Here is a 21,255-nt window from a genome sequence, read left to right on the forward strand (position 1 = left end):
ATTTATCTATTTAAGAATGTCTATCCTGTGCCTGTTGTTTTCTACGTTTCAAGGTTCACAGATAGAAAGAAATCTGATAGACCAAAGTCTTATTCATACCCAATTTAGATGATTCAGAAGAAGAGATTCGAGATTTTTTTGAGTTTATTATTTTAAGATTTGGGACTTAGGGTTGCTGCCAAAATGGATTACAATTTTGGGGAATGTTGGGATGAAATGGAATATATTTTGCATGTTGGTAGAACATGAATTTGAGGATAGCCAGAAGACAGATCATCATGAATTGTGACCCCTGAGAAAGATATGTAAAGTAGCTTAAATAGCGACCTTATTTGGAGAGAAGAGCATTACAAATTTAAGTTAAAATGAGGTCATAGTAGAATAGGGCAAGCAGGACCTAAAAACTAGTATGACTGACTAATGAAAAGATGCCCAGCTGGACACAGTGGTACATGCCTATAATCCCAGCTACTCTAGAGAACAAGGCAGAGGATCTCAAGTTCAAGACCACTTAGTGAGACCCTGTCTCAAAAAAATAAAAAGGGCTGAAGACTGTACCTCAGTAGCAGAGTGCCCCTGGACTCAACACCCAATTTCATTTAAAAAGGAAAAAAAAAAAGTTGTTTTTTTTTTTTGTTGTTTTTGTTTTTGTTTTTTGTCTGTAATTCCAGTGGCTCGGGAGGCTGAGACAGGAGAATCGAAAGTTCAAAGCCAGCCTCAGCAATGGAGAGGTGCTAAGCAACTCAGTGAGACTCTGTCTCCAAATAAAGTACAAAAATAGGGCTGAGGATGTAGTTCAGTGGTCAAATGCCTCTGAGTTCAATCTCTGGTACCAAAAGAAAAAAAAAGTTTTTGACATATCCCTGTGAAGATATTATATGGTGTGTCTTCTAGAAATGTGGGTGGTTACCGTTCCAGACTAGGTAATGCTTTCAAGGAAAAATAAAACTGACCAATAATGGAGGTAAGAAAAGACTGACAAACTATAGCACAACTTTGTAGCCAGAGAAATATCACCAGCAGTAGCAGCCTGATCAAAGTAAGTACATGTTGCTAAATGTACTCTGCATCTAGTTTCTATATGGCACCCTCATGGTTTTTTATTACCTGAGCATACTGGACATCACTGTTGGGAAATGTCCCAATTTCAGATGCAAATAAATGTATCCTTAATATTTGCTTTTAGATGCCTTGTTGTCTATCTGGCATCTCAGGTCATGCCACTACCCACTGTAATCACAAACATATACAAATAGACATATTCATGTGACTCTCTGAAACAAAACTTCATGTTTTCTTATTTTTAAAATATTACTTAACATCAGTCAACCTATCTCCCAACTACATAATCCTTTCATTTCCATACACTCCATAACCCTGCACATTCTACTGTCACCTTGCTATTTTCCTTGCTAGCAAATTAATAATTTTTACTTATACTCTATATTAATTTGTCTGAAAAAAAAAGATTTTGACAGAACACAATGCCTAATCCAGCAGTACAGAAGATGACTGTGAAGGCACCTCCATGCTGCAGGATGGGATTCAAGGTAGAGACCAACTCTGCTGTAATGTGTTGTCAGAGGTATTCCAAGAGCTGTGAGAAAAACTGTCAACACATTCAAATAAGTGATCCTCACTGTTTTCTTCATCAAAAAAAGAATAGATCAAGGACCCATGTGTATATTATGGCACAAAAGACATTAACTTATGACAATCTTTTACATGGTTAACATCTCAGCTTTTAGGTTTTTAGTGGTACAGATGTAACCATTATGGTAACTGCACTTTTCTCCTTAAAAGATAGCTGTTGACAATGAACAAAGTCACTTTCATCTTCCATGTGATTCTGAAAACTGCAGAAGTTGTAAGGTGAAAGCTTTATGTGTCTCACACTGTGCAGAAGATATTAGATGTTAACTCTGGAGTATGAGCCAGAACAAGGATTGCAGTTAACATCCTGTGTTGATTTCCTGGAACTTCAGTGATCGGCGATGCAAATGTGATATATATAATTTTCTTAGTCCTGTATACATACCTACTCTTCACCTACGTATACAGATCGGTTGTTTCACAGAGAATTATATCACCATTCAAGTGCAGAAAAATACGAATAACAACACTATAATATGGCACATAATATATATTCCTAGTTAACAAGAATTACATTTTTTAAAAAATTCAATTTCTTTTCTATCACTCAGTATGTCTGACACACCATCTCTCACTCTCACTGTCTTTCTCTCTCTCTCTCTCACACACACACACACAAAACCTATAAAGTATAAATGTGTATAGATGAATACTCAGTATTCTAAGTCACTAAAATTGAAAGGCAAAGTAGAAAAGTACCTCTGATATAGATGGGCAAAAATTTAGATCAAGCTTACAGTTTAAGAAATAAATACAGACAATACGTAACAAATACTACTCAGATAACCTCACAAGCAAACAAATAAAATAAGTGAGGACTGCAGATGTAGCTAAGTGGTAGAGTACCTGCCTAGTATGCATGAGGCCCTGGATTCCATCCCTAATAAAACACACACACACACAAGTTGTGTATTATTTTTCAATTATCAAATTAATAAATATTAATTATTAATAAATATTAAAATAATAATTCAGTATAGGCAATAGTATGGTAAAAATGTCCATTTTCATATGTTATAAACAGCTGTATGAATCTGGGAGAAAATGAGGCAATATTATGAGTACTTTAGAAACAGCCTTTGACCCAATAATTCTATTTCTAGCCAGAGAATAACACAAAACACGGGGTGGCAGGAAGTTTCAGTAAAACAAGATAGTTTTCGTGTTTTCATTTAATGTGTGAAAAACAGCTAGATGCAACCCCCGTGTTCAGTAATATGGGAATGGTTAAGCAAATTACAGCACAAACATTAGATAGACTTAAGTGGGTTTTTTTTTTTTCCATTTTTTTTTTCCTGGGGGTAGTTACTGGGGATTGAACTCAGGGGCACAGGACCACTGAGCCACATCCACAGCCCTATTTTATACCTTATTTAGAGACAGAATCTCACTGAGTTAGCACCTCGCTTTTGCTGAAGCTGGCTTTGAACTTGCAATCCTCCTGCCTCAGCCTCCCAAGCCACTGAAATTACAGGCATGCACCACTGCACCTGGCTTAGATGGAGTTTTACTAACTTAAAATTAAGCAAAGACTCAAAGATAACATCTATATATCTGGCATAATTATACCTTTTTTCTTATTGCAGATCAAAAAGAATATACTAAAATATTACAAATTTTTAAATAGTATCTTTTTTAAATTTATTTTTTAGTTTTAGGTAGACACAATATCTTTATTTTATTTTTATGTGGTGCTGAGGATTGAATCCAGTGCCTCACACATGCTAGGCAAGTGCACTACCTCTGAGCTACAACCCTAGCCCTAAAACATTAAAAATGTTTTATATGCTACATTTTTTATTAAGTTTATTTAAATATTATCTGGAGAACCTAAAATTCTCATTATTGAGAAATGAGAGTTTGAGGCCATATCAGGGGTATTTCTATACTCCCCCAGAGAGTTTTATTTATGTGTTTGGAATGTATATTATTCTGGGGAAAACTTCCTTATATTTTGCTAGACTCTTGAAGATTCAAAAACGGTTTAAAATCACTAGTTTAAAAAAATCTGACATGCCTTCAAAGTATGTCTCCCTGGCAACTTGATACACTTTGCTATATGTAGTATTAAAATCAAACTCACACATATCATAATTTACTCGATTTTGTGCAAATGGATTCCAAGCTGACATAAACTAATAATTGGTACTCTTATTCCAATGTTAAAGAACACTGTGTAACAATACAATGAAAAAATAAGTAGTAGTTCAACAAATACATATCTCTGGATCTGTTTCTCATGAGATCAAATTACCATAACCATGTATTTAAAGAACTGTGCCCTTTGGGGCTGGGGTTGTGGCTCAGCAGTAGAGCACTCACCTAGCACAGGCGAGGCACTAGGTTCCATCCTCAGCACCACATAAAAATAAAGGTATTGGGTCCAACTACAACTAAAAAAATATTTAAAAAGAATTGTCCCCCTCAAAAATCTCATGAATTAATACCCTTTTAGTTTATTGCAAATAAACAGGAAATTCTCAGTAAGTATGCAGAGAACACTAAATCATTTTATCATTAAAATCAAAGGCAGTGTAGAGAAACTCAGAATCCCAGCAATTCAGAATGCTGAGGCAACAGGATCAAAAATTACAGGCCAGCCTAACCAGCTTAGTGAGACTCTGTATCAAATAAAATAAAAAGGGCCAAGGGTATAAATAGCTCAGTGTTAAAGTGCTTTCCCTAGTATGTATGGGGCCTTGCGTTCAATCCCCAGTATTGCCAAAAGAGAGAGAAAGAGAGAGAGAGAGAGAGAGAGAGAGAGAGAGAGAGAGAGAGAGAGAGAGAGAGAGAAAATCTGATTAAAAAAATGGTACAAAAAATGAATATTACAGGTCGGGCATGGTGGTGCACACCTGTAATCCAACGGCTCAGGAGGCTGAAGCAGGAGAATCACGGGTTCAAAGCCAGCTTCAGCAAAAGTGAGATGCTAAGCAACTCAGTAAGACCCTGTCTCTAAATAAAATACAAATTAGGGCTGGGGATGTGGCTCAGTGGTCGAGTGCCCCCAAGTTCAATCCTCTGCTTAAAAAAAAAAAAGTAATATTACAGATGGAATGACATGTAGAAAATTTAACAGGACTGAGGATATAGCTCAGTGGTTAAGTCCTTGCCTAGCATATTTAAACAAATAAATGAATACATCCAAAATTATCCCTCACTACCATCAAAAATGGATTGATATCTTCCAAAACTCAAAAATTCGTTTCTCAACTATTCTTATCATTTCAGAACAGCATGCCCCATATTAGGCAAATAAAATGTATATGAACAGAACATTACTAATTGTTTTTGGGTGCACAGTGCTAGAGATTATTGAACTCAAGGCATCACGCGTGCTACCCAAGCACCCTACCACTGAGTTACATTTCTAGCCCTTTTCATTTTATCTTAAGACAGAGTCTAGCTCTGTGTTAGTTGCCCAGGCTCAGTTTGAATTTGAGATTCTCCCACCTCAGCATCATGAGTAGCTAAGAGTAGAGGTGTGTACCAACATACCCAGCTACTATTAAGGTGAAATGTTTTTGTTTGTTTTTGTTGTTTTCGTCAAACAGTCTATCTCTAAGTTGCCCAGGCTGGCCTCAATCTTGGGATCTTAACTGCTTCAGCCTCCCAAGTAGACAGGGATTACAAGAGTGCACATTGCACCTGACTCATAAGGTAGCATATTCTAATGAACTATAACAATACCAACTATCTACAGCAAAAAATTTATATCTACAAATACAAAGAGCAATCAAGTATAAGAAAAGTATAATAAAAGGAAAGAAAGAAGCAAGAAGAAAAATCAAATCCATATTTCTACAGCTCTTTTATTTTATTTATTTATTTATTTGGTTGCTGACTTGCTTGTTTGTTTTCCCTTGTAATGGGAACTAAACTCTGAGCTAAGACTCCAGTCTTGCTGAGTCGGTTAGGGCCTTGCTAAGGTGCCGAGGCTGGCCTTAAACTTACAATCCTTCTGCCTCAGCCTCCCCAGTCGCTGGGACTACAGGAGTGCACCAACGTGCCCTGCTAAATCCATGTTTCTAAAGGGAAGATTCATATTATAAAAATATTTTAATCCCTAAAAGAGTATTTCAATGTAACTCTAATGTAATTGAAACTGCATTTTTGTTAGTCCTAATGTTCATCTGAAAAAGTAAATGACAATGTTTGTTGTACCAGGTACCAAAATACATAAAGACATAATAAATTTAAAATAATGTGATTTCAGGACATGAATAGACACATCCACAGAACAGAAAAAAAAAAAAATACAGCAATATACTCAAGAATTCAGCAATGATTCAAACAGCATTTCAAATCACTATTAAAAAAACAGATTGAAAAACATGACTAACCAGGTGGCAGAGAAAAGGTTACACACCTTACCATATTCTAAAATTAATTCTAGACTGATAAAAAGATTTAAATATGGATAATTCATTCTTCCTTTCACCCTTCCTTTCCATTTTTTTTTAATTGTAGATGGACACATTTATTTTATGTGGTGCTAAGGATTGAATCCAGTGCCTCACACGTGGTAAGTCAGTTATGGCTTTCACTGAGCCATAACCCAACCTTCCATTCTTTCTTGAATATTTGATTCTTAAACCATGAGGTACAGCCAAGAAAGGAAAGTCTTCATGCTGCAGAGAAAGGGGCAGTCTAATACAAGTGTCACAGCCTGAATAGGGTTTGCTCCTACGAGAGAAGCAGAGGTAGAGGTAAGTGTGATGTCAGAGCAAGGTGAAGAGATCAACACCACAAGGGGGAGAAGGCAGTCATAGAATGGAAGCTGTTATATCACTAAAAGAGTGAAGAAGGCCAGGCATGGGCTGGGGATTTAGCTCAGTTGGTTGAATGCTTGCTTGCCTCCCATGCAGAAGGCCATGGGTTTAATCCCAGCACCACAAAAAAAAAAAAAAAAGAAAAAGGCCAGGCACAGTGCCACACACCTGTAATCCCAGCAACTGGGGAAGCTGAGGCAGAAGGATCACAAGTTTAAAACCAACCTCAGCAACTCAGTGAGGCCCTAAGCAACTTAGCAAGACCCTGTCTCAAAAAAAAAATTTTTTTAAAAGCGGGGAGGTGAGGTCTGGAGATTGGGGGGTGTGCAACTCAGTGATTGAGGGGGCCCTGGGTTCAATCCCAGTACCAAAAAAAAAAAAAAAGTGAAAAAGCCTGAAGAAAAGCAGCAACAAACTGGAACAGGGTGTGGAACCTGAAAATGAGATGAGAAAGGCACCTATATCAAGAAATAGCAGCAACAGAATATTTATTAATACAGGAGAGTCTAATCAAATAAATTATTTAGGATAATAAAAGTCAAGTTTCTGTCTGAGATGAGCCTAATATGAAAAAAAAAATAGTATGAACCCTATGCTGTCGGATTGGATTTAGACAAATCACTATGTTCGTAGATCTCATTATATAGAAATGGATACAAAAACACATACAGATGTGTATGTATATATGTTCATATACTGCATCAGAATTGTGACTATGACCTCGCACTTTTCAACAAACACAGAAATAATATGTCAATTGTGAAAAGTTATATCTCTGTATGTATGTACAGGCATATACTTCCTAATTATAACAAATGAGAGAGCCTGAGACTAGCAATATCCCAAGAACAATAAGCACACCTAGTGCCCACTTTGGTTTCTAAATATCATTCTTACCTAAAAAGCCATAAAAACTCCTTGGAGAAATAGTAATTCCAGAGCTAGAACAAGAATGATACAAGTTGTGCCTGGAATATATTGTAGCACAAGGGAATGCTCACAGAATAATAGGAACATGTCAGGACCTAGAAGCCAGTTTAAAGAGGTCCCACTGGCCAAATCTGAGATAATATGAAGATCAACATAAATTGACAGTAATAGAATATAAGCCATTAAAATAAAATATCAACACATATGTCTATACTTATAATCAATGAGAAGAAAGTTTTTCCTTATAATGAAATGCTAACTGACAAATGTAAATGAAATTACAGAATTGGGAAACCACCACTTATTATTAATCACTAGCATAAATTAAGCAAAAAATACCAAGGTATGCTAAAATTGGTGAATAAAAGATAGAAGGCATAGAAACAAGATATTTACATACAAATTACTTCCCCCAAAATGCTTATTGATTTATAAAGGGGGAAAACATCAACCTGATAGTGAAGGAAACCATAACCAAGTGATCAAAGTAACAGCACCAGTAATGGGAAAAACTGAAATCATGTTCCACCCTGATAGGATGCAACAGAAACACGAATCACTTCTGCAATATTCCTGTCAAAAACATATAATTTGTATTTAACCATGAAGAAACATCAAACAGGACATTTTACAAAACAACTATAAACTATACATTTAAAAGTATCAACGTTATTAAAGTAAGGGAAAGATAAGAATTACTATTTGAGAGTAAAAGACACCAAAAAAAAATGTAAATTGCAATCTTTTTGCTATAAAGAATATTTCTGGGGGAAACCATGGAAATGTGAATGAGGTCAATATCAGACAGCAATAATACATTGCTGTTAATTTCCTGATCTTCATGATTATATTGCAGTTATATAGAAGAACACTCTCTTTTTTTAACCAGGGCCTGGGACCTCCTAGGCAGGTGCTCTACCACTAAGTCATATTCCCAGACCTTAGAATAAATACCCTTCTTTATAGGAAATACACTTTACAGTATTTGGGAGTGAAAGGATATTATATTGGTAAATTACTCTCAAATGGCTTAAGGGGGAACACCTTCTGTACTATTCCTACAACTTACATATAAGCTCAAAATTATTGCAAAATTCAAAGGAAAAACAAGTATTTTTCAAATTATCTTAGAAAACACTAAATAAAAATTTTTACATACTAGTATGGAGAAAAAATTTTCATGTTTTAAACTTCTGTACTAGGGACTAGGGTTGTGGCTCAGTGGCAGAGTGCCTGCCTGCCTAGCATGTGTGAGGCACTGGGTTCAATTCTCAGCACCACATATAAATAAACAAAATAAAGGTCCATTAACAACTAAAAAATAATAAATAAATAAATAAATGAGTAAATAAATAAATAAATAAACCTTTAAGTTTAAAATTTTAAAAATTTCTTTTTGTCTAGTTTTAGAACAAAAATATATATTCATATATTAATAAAATGAAATCCACTGTACCTTATTGTAGCGATCATGGGGAACAGACTGTAAAACGATTGGTTCCATTGTAGAAACATTGGCAAATTGTACCTCTGGAATATACAGGGCACAAACCACATGAGCCCAACCTAAAAAAAAAAAAAAAATAAACAAAAGTTTATTTGTTTAAAAGTTTTATCAAAAATAAAATGACTACCTCTCTTAAAAAAATTTCTTAAAAATGACTAAGGAAATGCATAGCATTAACAAATTCTCATTATTTAGTTCTGCATGAGAATAGTCAAACCACTACTGACCAAGTATTCTTAACCATTTCTACAGTAATTATGCATAGTAACATAAATAAAGGAAAACATTTATAAGTTCAGATGCTAGCACTGATAATTCTTCTAAGGGCAAACTAATTCAGATCAACACTACTTCTGAAAAATACCTTATAAAAAAGTTTTATAAAACAACTTTTCATACTTTGCTGGGTAGGGATATAGCTCAGTGGTACATCCATTCATTCATGCCCAGCACTATACCCCCCACAAAAAAAATTAATATTTTAATATTAACCTTAAATGTTAACATTAAATTTTTATTTTCATGTTAACATCAACAATTTGAATATTAACATTCATTTTACTATTTTAAATTTTCACTTGAGATGTGAACGACTGATATTAAATTTAACATTTAATTTTTTAAATGTTACTGAAGATATTAAGAACTGATGTCACAGTTAAGTATATTATAAAACTCGAAAAGAATGAAATTACAGAAAGGTAGGTGCAGGCAACCAACACAGAAAGGGAAGAAGTAAACCTCTCCCTACTTTCAAATGTGACACAAGCCAGGAGAAGGAATAAACTAAAAATACATGGGTCCTTAAAGAGACTACACCTGGGCATTTATCATATCAAACTCTTAACATGTAACTAAGGTAACCCTGAACAAGTACCCCTAACCTGTGAAATGAAGTAATTATATATCTTCCTTTTTTTTTTTTGAGAGAGAGAGATTTTTTTTTTTAATATTTATTTTTTAGTTTTCGGCGGATACAACATCTTTGTTTGCATGTGGTGCTGAGGATCGAACCCGGGCCGCACGCACACCAGGCGAGCGTGCTACCGCTTGAGCCACATCCCCAGCCCTATATATCTTCCTTGAGTATTTAGTATTTCCCTACAAATAATTTCTACAACGTGTTAATTGGAATTCCAAAATAATAAAAAGAACAAAAGATGAGAGATGAAACAATATGAATGAAAACCAGCAGAAACAAGAAAATCAAAAGATATGTACTTTGGAGTTATCAGATAAAGATTTTAAAATAAGTATCTTCATTCTTTTTAAATATTTATTTTTTAGTTATAGGTGGACACAATATTCTATTTTTAGGTGTTGCTGAGGATCAAACCCAGTGCCTCACACATGCTAGGCGAGCACTCTACCTCTGAGCCACAACACCAGCCCAATAAGTATTATGATCAAATTATACAGAAGACAAAATTAAAAATGGCTGCAGTGAACAGAAAACTACACATAAAAAATTCTAGGGGCTCGGGTTGTAGCTTAGCAGCAGAGTGCTTGCCTTGCACATGTCAGGTACTGGGTGCAATCCTCAGCACCACGTAAAAGTAAATAAACAAAATAAAGATATTGAGTCCGTGTAGAACTATAAATATTTTTTTAAAACAATAAAATAAAAATTCTAGAAGTAAAAACAGAAATTTTAAATCAATAGATGGGAGATTAACAATGGTTTGAATATGGATGAAAACAGAATTAGTGGGCAAGAAAAATAGGTCAAATAAAAATATCTAGGATGTTAACAAGATACAAGTATGAAAAATACAAAAGAAAGGGAACAGAAGACATGAAAAATGCAGCCTAACACACACCTAAGTAATTTAGGGAAACTCAAAAATTTTTTAAAAATTAAAAATTAATGTTTAAAAAGGGTGGGGATATATGTAGCTTGGTGTAGAGCATACCTGGGTTTAATCTCCAGTACCATAAAATACATACACACATACACATATATATACACACATAAATGAAAATAAAACACTGTCTGGTAGGGTCTTTGTGTTTGGGGGAGGGGGGTTGCTAGGGATTGAACCCAGGACCTTGTGCACTCTACCAAATGAACTATATCACCAGCCCTTGGTAGGGTATTTGATGTTTGTAGATTTAACATTTTAAAACTATTTTTAAAAAGCTCATGTCGCAGAGGAGCCTGTAATACCAGCAGCTCCAGAGGCTGAGGCAGAAGGATTACAAATTCAAAGCAGCCTCAAGCAAAGCAATTCAGAGAGACCCTGTATCTAAATAAGAGCTGGGGATGTGGCTCAGTGGTCAAGTACCCCTGAGTTCAATCCCCGATACTGTCCGCCCCCCCTTCCCCTCCCCAAAAAACAGGCTCACATCTATAGCTCCAGCAACTCGAGATGCTGAGGCAGGAGTATCACTAATTGGACGCCAGCCTCAGCAACTTAACAAGCTCCTATTTAAAAAAAAAATTATAAAAAAGATCAAGGAAGGAACATTGTAAATGATATATATACAGTTTTAATCTACACCTTATGTAAAGTATGCACACAGTAACTGAAGTTATTGGTATAAAAAAATGTAATATATAAACTGTAATAAATTATGTATGTAATATATAACATATATGTAATATATAAACTGAAGTATTTATATATTACTCAGCCATAAAGAAGAATAAAGTTATGGTATTTGCCAGTTAATGGATGGAACGGGAGAATATTGTGCTAAATCAAATAAGCCAATCCCTAAAAATCAAAGGCTGAATGAATGTTCTCTCTGATATGTGAATATCATATCAGAGGTATGATATTCCTCTGTTCTCTCTGATATGTGAATATCATGTTCTCTCTGATATGTGAATGTTCTCTCTGATATGTGAATATCATATCAGAGGTATGATATGAGGGAGGACAGAAGTTATCTGGATTAGACAAAGGGGAATGAAGGGAAGGGAGAAAGATGGGAATAGGAAAGACAGTAGAATAAATTTAACTTTCCTATGCTCATACATGAATACACAACCAGAGTAACTCCACATCATGTACACCACAAGAATGGAATCCTAATTAAAAAAGTTATATTCCATGTAATGTATAATATACTCTACTGTCATATGTATGTAAATGTGCACTTTACAGGCAAATAAATAAATGTGTATAGAAAAAGAGAGTTAGGGCGTGTAGCTCTAATAATACAGCACTTGCCTCACATTCACCACGCTCTGGTTCAGTCCCTGGTTTCGGGAAGGGAGGCAACATGACCCACAATAAAGAGAAAGAGGGCCAAAAGGACAATTTAATGCAATTACTTTAATTCAAAAGCAATAGTAATTAGTTGTACTGTTAATTTAATTAAAAACAGTACTAAAGACTAATCAAAAGGAAGGGAGAAAAGAAGAAATGAAACCATAAGAAGAAAAAATCAACATTAACAGCTCTAAGGTAGCTTAACAAAGACCAAATTTAGCCTTCTCTGTATAAGACAATTCACATGCTCCCAATCCAAAAAAAATGGACAAAATACCTGAGACAATGATATGCATGACACTGAATATCAGATAATGGCGATCAAGACTGAAAGGCAATAAATAAATGAGGTAAGCTCTAAGTTTGCCCCAGCTTACTATCTTCAGAGCTTTCTAGGTTCACGGCACAGGAAACTCTGAGAGTCTAGATAGATGAAGCTAACGCTGGTGAAATCAAGACAGCTAAAACTAGCAGATCAGATTACTGAAAATGAGAACTTCTCAGAAAGAGAACCCTAAAGACATGAAGAGGAACCATTTAAATATTCATCATAGTATCGATCAGTATGTGTACATATATAAAGAAATTATCTGAGGTCGGAAAAAAGCCATTCCAAAAGAATTAGATAGAACAATGGCCATCAAGCCCAAGCAGCCAGAAATAGTTTGCATTCCCATAACCAGACTGGAAAAACTCATAATTCATAAAGCACTAGACAGAATATTCAGGAAGGTCTTGCCTCAATAGTAGGGTATAACTACCCTTAGATCAAACACTATTGCAAACCCACCTGATAAATCATAGCAGCAGGCCCAAAATATCAAACTGTTCCCACAGATCTTAACTGTACCTCAGAACAAAGCTCAAAAAGATTTATAAGAATACATGAAATCCAGATTTACTACAGCATGGTGGAGCATACAACTCCAAGGTAAAATCAAGCAAAAATTCTCAGAAACTATTTCGTCAGAACCCTGGAAAACAGTAAAACGTTTTCAGTAACCAAGAAAAAGGACAACTTTTAGAATTTAAGAAAAAGGCATCTTAAAAATGACAGGAAATCTTTGGCATCTTTACTTTCCCTTGACCTTTGCAAGCCTTAGGTTGGAAGGATATCTGGAAGAAGAGAGTAGCCAGAGTTTCCCAGTGTGGAACCCTGGTCACTAGTTTCAGAAGGACCTAACTTTTATGTATAAAGAATTGTGTTGAGGGCTAGGGTTGGAGTTTAATGGTACAGCACTTGCCTAGCATGTGTGAGATCCTGGGTTTGATCCTAACCACCACATAAAGATAAGTAAATAAGATAAAGGTATTGTATCCATCTAAACTAAAAAAATATATATTAAAAAAAAATTGTTGACATGGGTGCCGTGGCACACACCTATAATCCCAGGAGCTAGGAAGGTTGAGGCAGGAGGATTACAAGTTCAAAGCCAGCCTCAGCAATTTAGAAAGGCCTACACAACTCAGTGAAATCCTGTCTCTAAATAATTTACAAAAGAGGGGCTGGGGATGTGATTCAGTACTTAAGTGCCCCTGAGTTCAATCCCCAGTACAGAAAAAAAAAAAAAAAAAAGAACTGTACTAGGGACAGTGGTACAAACCTATACTCCTAGCTATTCCAGAGGCTGAGGCAAGAAGATCACAAATTTGAGGTCATCCTGGGCAACTTAAGAAGAAGCTACCTCAGAAAAAAATAAAAAGGCCTAGGGATATAGCTTAATGAGAGAGTGCAAGCCTAGCATGCTCAAAGCCCTGGGTTCTATCCCCAGTATCACCCACCCGCCTCCCCCCCCCACCAAAAAAAAAGAGAATTCTGTCTATCCCTGTTTCAAAATGTCTGGAGACTACCAAAGGACTGGGGCAATGTGCGTGTCACTCTTCTTTCTCAAAACTCAGGACAGAAAAGTGGTCCTCAAAAATCAGTGAAAGGCAAAGAAAACCCAAAAAATTCTGGAGTGAATGTTTACAGTTACATTTAAAGTATCAAAAGCCTTCAAGGAAAAACAAAAAAGAAATCTTCTCTGGGAAATTGGTGCCTTTCAAAAACACTTGGGTATGCTGGGAGATACAGAGAGCCACAGGCATGTCCAAGTCAAGACTCATCCTCAGAAGATCCTTCACTTTCATCTATAGCTGGAATTGGGATATAGGACAAGCAGGAGTGAAGGCTACGACAGAGTTGTAAAGAGACTCAAACACTGAAGAAAAGCCCAGCACACAGCAGAGCTGCGAAAGTGAGCCAGGGTGTTTCTTTTTTTTCTTGTTGTTTTCCTTACTATTCAGCACCTGATTTTTCAAGGAAATCTTTGTCAAAACACTTAAATGAAGACAAAACAAAAATAAAGAGGCTTAAATTAGTACATATGACAAAGATACATACTTTACAAAAATATTTAGCAGTCATTTTTAAAAAAAAAAATGGCTTTAGCATACAATAAACAACAAAACAATACCCTAAGGGAAGAATTTGACATCCGGAGTTATCAAATTATTTGTTTGTTGGTATGAGGATCAAATCAACGGCCTTGCACATATTAGGCAAACATTTTACATCTGAGCTATACCTCCAGCCAAACTTATCCACACCTTAAAACAAGAACATGCAAAGAACATGTACATGCAAAGAAAAAGTATAGCTTATTTGCAGACAATATTAAGAGAAACTATCCCCCCCAGAAACACACCACTGGATTCACTAGGCAAAGACTTTAAAATAATTATCTTATGGGCTGAGGATGTGGCTCAAGCGGTAGCACACTCACTGGCATGCATGCGGCCCGGGTTCGATCCTTAGCACCACATACAAACAAAGATGTTGTGTCCGCTGAAAACTAAAAAATAAATATTAAAAAAAAAAATTCTCTCTCTCTCTCTAAAAAAAAAATAATAATTATCTTATATCTGCTCGAAGGGCTAAATATCAATTTTAAAAAAATAGAAGTTAGCCAGATCCAGTGGCTTTAGTGTGAAATTCCAGCTACTTAGGATCCTGACTGAGGCAGGAGGACCTTTAGTTTGAGGTTAGCATGAGCAACTTAATGACACCCTGTCTCAAAAAAAAAGTGCTACTTATGTAACTTAGTGATAGAGTACCATACTACCCCTGGGTTCAATTCCTAGTACCAAAAGAAAGAACAACCAAACAGGGCTGGGGCTGTGTCACACCTCAGTAGTAGAGCACTTGCCTAGCATACAAGAGGCCCTGGTTTTGATTAGAAAGAGGAGCGAAGGGGAGGAAGGAAAAAAAACAAAAGTTCTAGAGCTAAAATTCGTAATAACTGAAATGAAAAATACACTAAAACAAACAAAAAAAAAGCAAGGATAAAAATCAGCAAATTTGGAAGATAAATCAATCTAAAGTATCCATTCTAAGGACAATGCCTAAGTAACCTGTAGGATCATTCCTATGAAAATATGTATAATGAGATTCCCATGAGTAGAGAAGCAAAAAAAAAAATGGGTGGAGAGAATAAAGAAATAATAGCACAAGCCTGGCATAGGAGCACACATCTGTAATTCTAATGACTTGAGAGGCTGATACAGGAGTATCACAAGTTTGAGAACATCTCAGGAACTTGGTGAGACTCTGTCTCAAAATAAAAAAATAAAAGGATTGGTGATATAGTTCAGTGGGAAAGCATTCCTGAGTTAGATCCTAAACCCCCCCCCAAAAAAAGTAATAATAGCCCAAATTTTCCAAAACTTAAAAAAACACATGAATCTATATATTCAAGAGACTTGAAAAACACCAAGAAAAAGATCAAAAAGGCAACCACACTAACACATAACAAATAATATTAAAAGTCAAGGGGGCTGGGGATATAGCTCAGTTGGTAGTTGCATGTACAGGGACATCAGTTCAATCCCAGCACCACCAAAAAAAAAAAAAGGAAGAAGAAGAAGAAGTCAAGAGAAATCAGGTATGAGGGTACATGCCTATAATCCTAGTTTCTCTGGAGGCTAAGACAGGAGGATCTCAAGTTAAAGGCCAGAATCAGAAATTTAGGGAGACTGTCTTAAGATTTTTAAATAACAGAAGGGGTTGGGGATGTGGCTCAGTAATAGAGCACCACTGGGTTCAATTCCCAGTGTGCCTCCCTCTCTCTCTCTCTGTCTCCCTTTCACACACACACACACAAAGGAAAAAAACCTTGAGAAGCTACTTATGACAAAGGATACTCATTCAAAACAGAGTCCCCAACTTACAAATGTGCAACATCAAGTTTTCAACTTAACAAAGGTGTATAAAACAATGTATTCAGTATGTATTCAGTAGAAATTTGCATTCTGAGCTCCTACCAGGCTAACAACATATGATACCATACTCTCAGAGGAGCCACAGCTCCTATTAAGCCACAATGACATGAGAGTAAGCTATAATGTCCAGTAGTATAAGGGTATGACATATATTTTTAAGCTGGGTATGGCGGTATATGACTATAATCCCAGCAACTGGGGAAGCTGAGGCAAGAGAAGCGCCAAGTCCAAGGCCACTATAAGCAACTAGCAACGACCCTAAGCAACTTAGCAAAACCATGTCTTAAAATTTAAAAAAAAAAAAAATTAAAAAAGGCTAGGGCTGTAGCTCAGCAGTTAAGTGTTGAGAGCCGCAGCCGAGTTGGGACATTTTGCCAGAAGCATCTTCACAGGTGCCGCGCACGCCCTCATCATCCATGTCGAAGGTGGACGAGGAAGGAGAGGAGATGGAAGGGGGATCCCTCAGGCTAGCAGCCATGGGCGTGGAGGTTCCGGGGTACTGTGCCCACCAGGGACATGGAAGCGGGGGTCCATAGGCGGCAGAGCAAACCACTCTGAGGCGGCAAGATAGAGGGGCCGGGTACCACCTGCTCAGCTGGCACGGCTCAGTGACGCTGCCCCCACTGGCAGCCCCAGCAAACTTTCAGCTGATTGACTCCTCTGCGGTGATGCTCATTGGGCTGTGTCCCTGCCCTTTAAGACAAGGAATCTGCTCATTGAAGGACTCTTTTGGCTCCCCCCATGCAACCCGGAAGTCTGCCTTGAGAGCGGGGAAAATTGAAAATGATCTAGGGGTTGAAAGCTGGCCAGATGTGCCGGTGGTAGCCGTTGAGCTCTCAGGGAATTCCTGGAGAGCTCGCGTGGTGCAGCTTCCATGCTAAAAATAAAGTTCCGTCCTGCTTGACAAGTGACTCGGGAATTGTGCCCAGCCAGACTGCGGAATTTGGTGGCCCATATGGGAACACAGATGGAAAGTGATAAGGTAAATTGCTCGCCCCTGAGGGCAGGGCGAGAGGATGGATAGCCATTTTAAGATTCTTCTTTCATTTTGTTTCGCTTTGTTTTAAGTTGCCTGTCCCTGGAGATGGGTGAGACAGAAAAAAAAAACACTCACATCTGAGGAAAAACTATTTGCATCTGAGGAACAGATAGGGAGAAAGGACGGATGGACATTTCAGGAGGATAGAAAGGCTGATATAAAGAATTTTTGTTTCATTTTTGTTTCATTTTGTCTCGGTTTTCTTTTGCATTATCTTAGTGAGGGGACATATGCACATACAAACATACAACACAAAACACAAGTGTGCACACATAATATACATACAACAGATAACATAATAGTAAAGGCCTTGTAACATTTTACAGGTGAAATCTCCATTACAATGTTTAAAAACTCCATAGTCAAAAAATAGAACTGATCAGCAAAACATTAACCTAGGTATGTAGGAGCTCAAAAAAAAAAAAAAAAAAAATAGAACTTCATGATGTGGGACAGGGCAATAATAAAATAGATATTGAAAAAAGCATCCTGGTTTCATTAGCCTCCAGGTGTGGAAGAACCACTGTTGCAGATGTAAGGATAGCCAAACTGGAGTTATGGATATCAGCTGTTATGCATTTGAGCCAAATCATTTTCTTTTTGATCTGTAGAAATCGCTTTAGTTAATCTCTCTGGAATCCAAATTGGCTGCTGTTCTCCCTGTGGAAACACACAAACAGACACCCGACTCCAGACAATCACTGGGTCAGGACCTTTCCATTGTCCTGTTAGAATATCCTTCCAAAGTACCTTGGGCTTATGTACATTTTTTGGACACATACGCCTTTCCGCAGCACTAAGCCCTGATGAATCCAAATTTTAAAAGTTTAGAGTAAAAAGGGTTATTTTAAGTTTATCTTTGGGGGATATATACCCCTTCCCAATTCCCTCTTTTTGCTTTAATAAGTACATTTTAATAGTTTGATGAGCTCTTTCAACTATGCCTTGTCCCTGTGGATTGTATGGGATTCCTGTTACATGAGTAATGCCAAATAATGAGCAAAATTGTTTAAAAGAGGTAGAAGTATAACCAGGGGCATTATCTGTTTTTAACTGTTTTGGAACGCCCACAGTGGCAAAATTTTGTAAGCAATGAGCTATAATATCTTTAGATTTTTCCTCCTGCATGAAAGGAGCCCATTAAAAATCCAGAAGAAGTATCAACTGTAACATGCAAATATTTAATTTTCCAAATTCTGGCAAGTGTGTGACGTCCATCTGCCAAATATGGTTAGGTATCAGTCCTCTAGGATTAACTCCAAGATTAACTTGTGGTAAAAAGGTCACACAATTTTGACATTGTTTTATTATTTGTCTAGCTTGTTTCTTAGTTATTTTAAAACGCTTTTGTGAAGTATTAGCATTGACATGGAACCTTTTATGAAAATTTGTAGCTTCTTCAAGTGTAGAGAAAATATGTATGTCATGTTAGTTTTATCTGCTAAATTACTGCCCAAACTAAGGGCTCCAGGCAATCCTGTATGTGCCCTGATATGTCCTATAAAGAATGGATCTTTTCTGTCCCAGATTAAACTTTGTATAGTGGAAAACAAAGAGAAAACAGTAGACAAAGGGGAAATCCTACCAGCATCTTCAAGGGATACTATAGCATTAACTATATACTGACTATCGGAAAATAAATTGAATACAGAATCTTTAAACATCACAAAAGCTTGTAATACTGCATTAAGCTCTACCTTTTGAGCTGATTGTTTGGGTGCTAAAAATGTAAAAGTTTGATCAGGGGTAACGACTGCTGCTGTACCATTATTTGACCCATCAGTGAATATATTTGGAGAATTCATGATACGTGTTTTTCTTGTCATTTTTGGAAAAACTACAGGATGCGAAGACCAAAAAGACAACAAAGGATTAGATGGTAAGTAGTTATCAAATGAAACATTAGATTTGCACATGATTATTGCCCAAGTATTTAACTCATTAGCTAACTCATCAATTTGATCCATAGTATATGGAGTAATAATTCTATTGGGAGAAATTCCAAACACTCCCTCTGCTGCTTTTATTCCTTTGAGTATTAATTGTCCTACAGCCTCAGGATACCTAGTAAGAATACTGTTACGAAAATAAGATAAATGTATCCATAATAATGGACCTTCTTGCCAAAATACTCCTGTAGGAATATTTTTTGTTGGTAGTACAATAAATAATACAGGCAAACTTATATCAATTCTATCCAAATGCATATTTTCCATATATGTTTCAATGATTTTTAATGTCTTTCTTGCTGCAGGCGTTAATAGGCGGGGTGAATTTGGATCTGATGGACCTTTTAGGATATCAAATAAAGGTCCCAACTCTCCTGTTGGTATGCCTAGATAAGGCCTTATCCAATTGTCTCCTAATAACTTTTGAAAGTCGTTAAGTGATTTGAGTTGATCTACTCGTATTTGAATTTTTGGTGGACAGACCATGGTTGAGGATAATAGAACTCCTAAATAATTAATTGGAAAATTTAATTGTACTTTATCTATTGCTATCTCTAGATTATAATTTTTTAATAAGTTTGTAAGTGTGGCATAACATTCTAGCAATGTGTTTTTATCTTTGTGTGCTAATAATACATCGTCCATATAGTGAAATATTTGTAGCTCAGGATTTTGATTTCTAAGTGGCTGGATTACTTTGTTAACATAAATTTGACACATAGTTGGGCTGTTAGCCATCCCTTGAGGGAATACTTTCCATTCATATCTCTGATCAGGACCTTCATGATTCAGTGCAGGGATAGTAAATGCAAAACGTGGACTATCCTCAGGATGAATTGGAATTGAAAAAAAAACACAATCTTTAATATCTATAACTAAAACATACCAGGTTTTTGGCAAAGCAGACAATTGGGGAATCCCCGATTGAGCAGGTCCCATAATAACCATCTCATTATTAATAGCTCTTAAATCTTGCAATAATCTCCATTTACCAGATTTCTTTTTAATAACAAAAATGGGAGTATTATGGGGAGATACAGAAGGTTGTATATGTCTCTCCGCTAATTGTTGTTTGACCAGGTCATGGGCTGCTTGTATCTTTTCTTTAGTCGGGGGCCACTGAGGAACCCATACTGGTCTTTCTGATTTCCAAGTAATTTTGATTGTCTCAATGACCCCTCCTGAAAACCCAATCCATGTCTATCTATTTCTTGATCTATTTGTATTGGTGCCACTATACTTTGTCCGTTTTCTTCCAATCCTTTTCCTTTCCTAAAACCTTGTCTATCCATAATAGTGGGCTCATTTGAATTGATGTTACTTGTTAATGTTAGTCCTAATTGATCTAGGACATCTCATCCCCATAAATTTATAGGAAGATGATCCAATACATATGGCTGTATAGTTTCCATACATCCTTCATGATCCTTCCAATCTAATACCATTGCACTTCTATGGGGACTAGTCGCCACTCCTAGGCCTCGAAGTGTTTGAGTGGCTTGTTGTAACGGCCAATGTTTTGGCCATTCTTGACGAGAGATGATGCTAAGGTATGCACCTGTATCCAGTAGTCCATTAAATTCATGTCCTTGAATATTTAGTTTTAGCATGGGGCGAGAATTTAAATTTAAAGAAAGCATAGCCCAATCTACACCTGTGGAGCCTAATCCCCTGGAACCTCTTTCTACAGTACGACTGGAAAATTTATCATGTAGGCTGGGTATTATTAATAACTGTGCTATTCTATCTCCTGGTGAAATTACTGATATTCCCTTTGGAGAACTGGCTGTAATTTTTATTTCACCTTCATAATCAGGATCAATTACCCCAGGACTTATCATAAGTCCTTTTAGAATAGAAGAACTGCGTACCAATAATAAGCCTACTGTTCCTTGGGGAAGAGGCCCTTTTACCCCTGTGGGAATGA

At 36.5% G+C, this 21,255-nt stretch overlaps 1 protein-coding gene across 15 annotated transcripts in view; it reads right to left on the reverse strand.

Annotated features, from left to right (window-relative positions):
- The window catches only part of Mllt10 (MLLT10 histone lysine methyltransferase DOT1L cofactor), a 193,926-nt gene that overhangs the window by 123,312 nt on the left and 49,359 nt on the right, over positions 1 to 21,255 (reverse strand). For all 15 annotated transcript variants that reach the window (XR_009224754.1, XM_058572285.1, XM_058572290.1 and 12 more), the window contains one exon: positions 8,812 to 8,921. Coding sequence is in view for 14 of the 15 variants with exons in the window: in XM_058572285.1 (XP_058428268.1) it covers positions 8,812 to 8,921 (110 nt within the window). In the remaining variant the exon portion in view is untranslated. The remainder of the gene's footprint in view (positions 1 to 8,811; positions 8,922 to 21,255) is intronic.

The sequence above is a fragment of the Marmota monax genome, unplaced genomic scaffold, assembly GCF_021218885.2.
Source record: "Marmota monax isolate L192 unplaced genomic scaffold, Marmota_monax_Labrador192_F-V1.1 WCK01_AAM20220418_F8-fsc00098, whole genome shotgun sequence".
In the NCBI taxonomy this organism is placed as follows: domain Eukaryota; kingdom Metazoa; phylum Chordata; class Mammalia; order Rodentia; family Sciuridae; genus Marmota; species Marmota monax.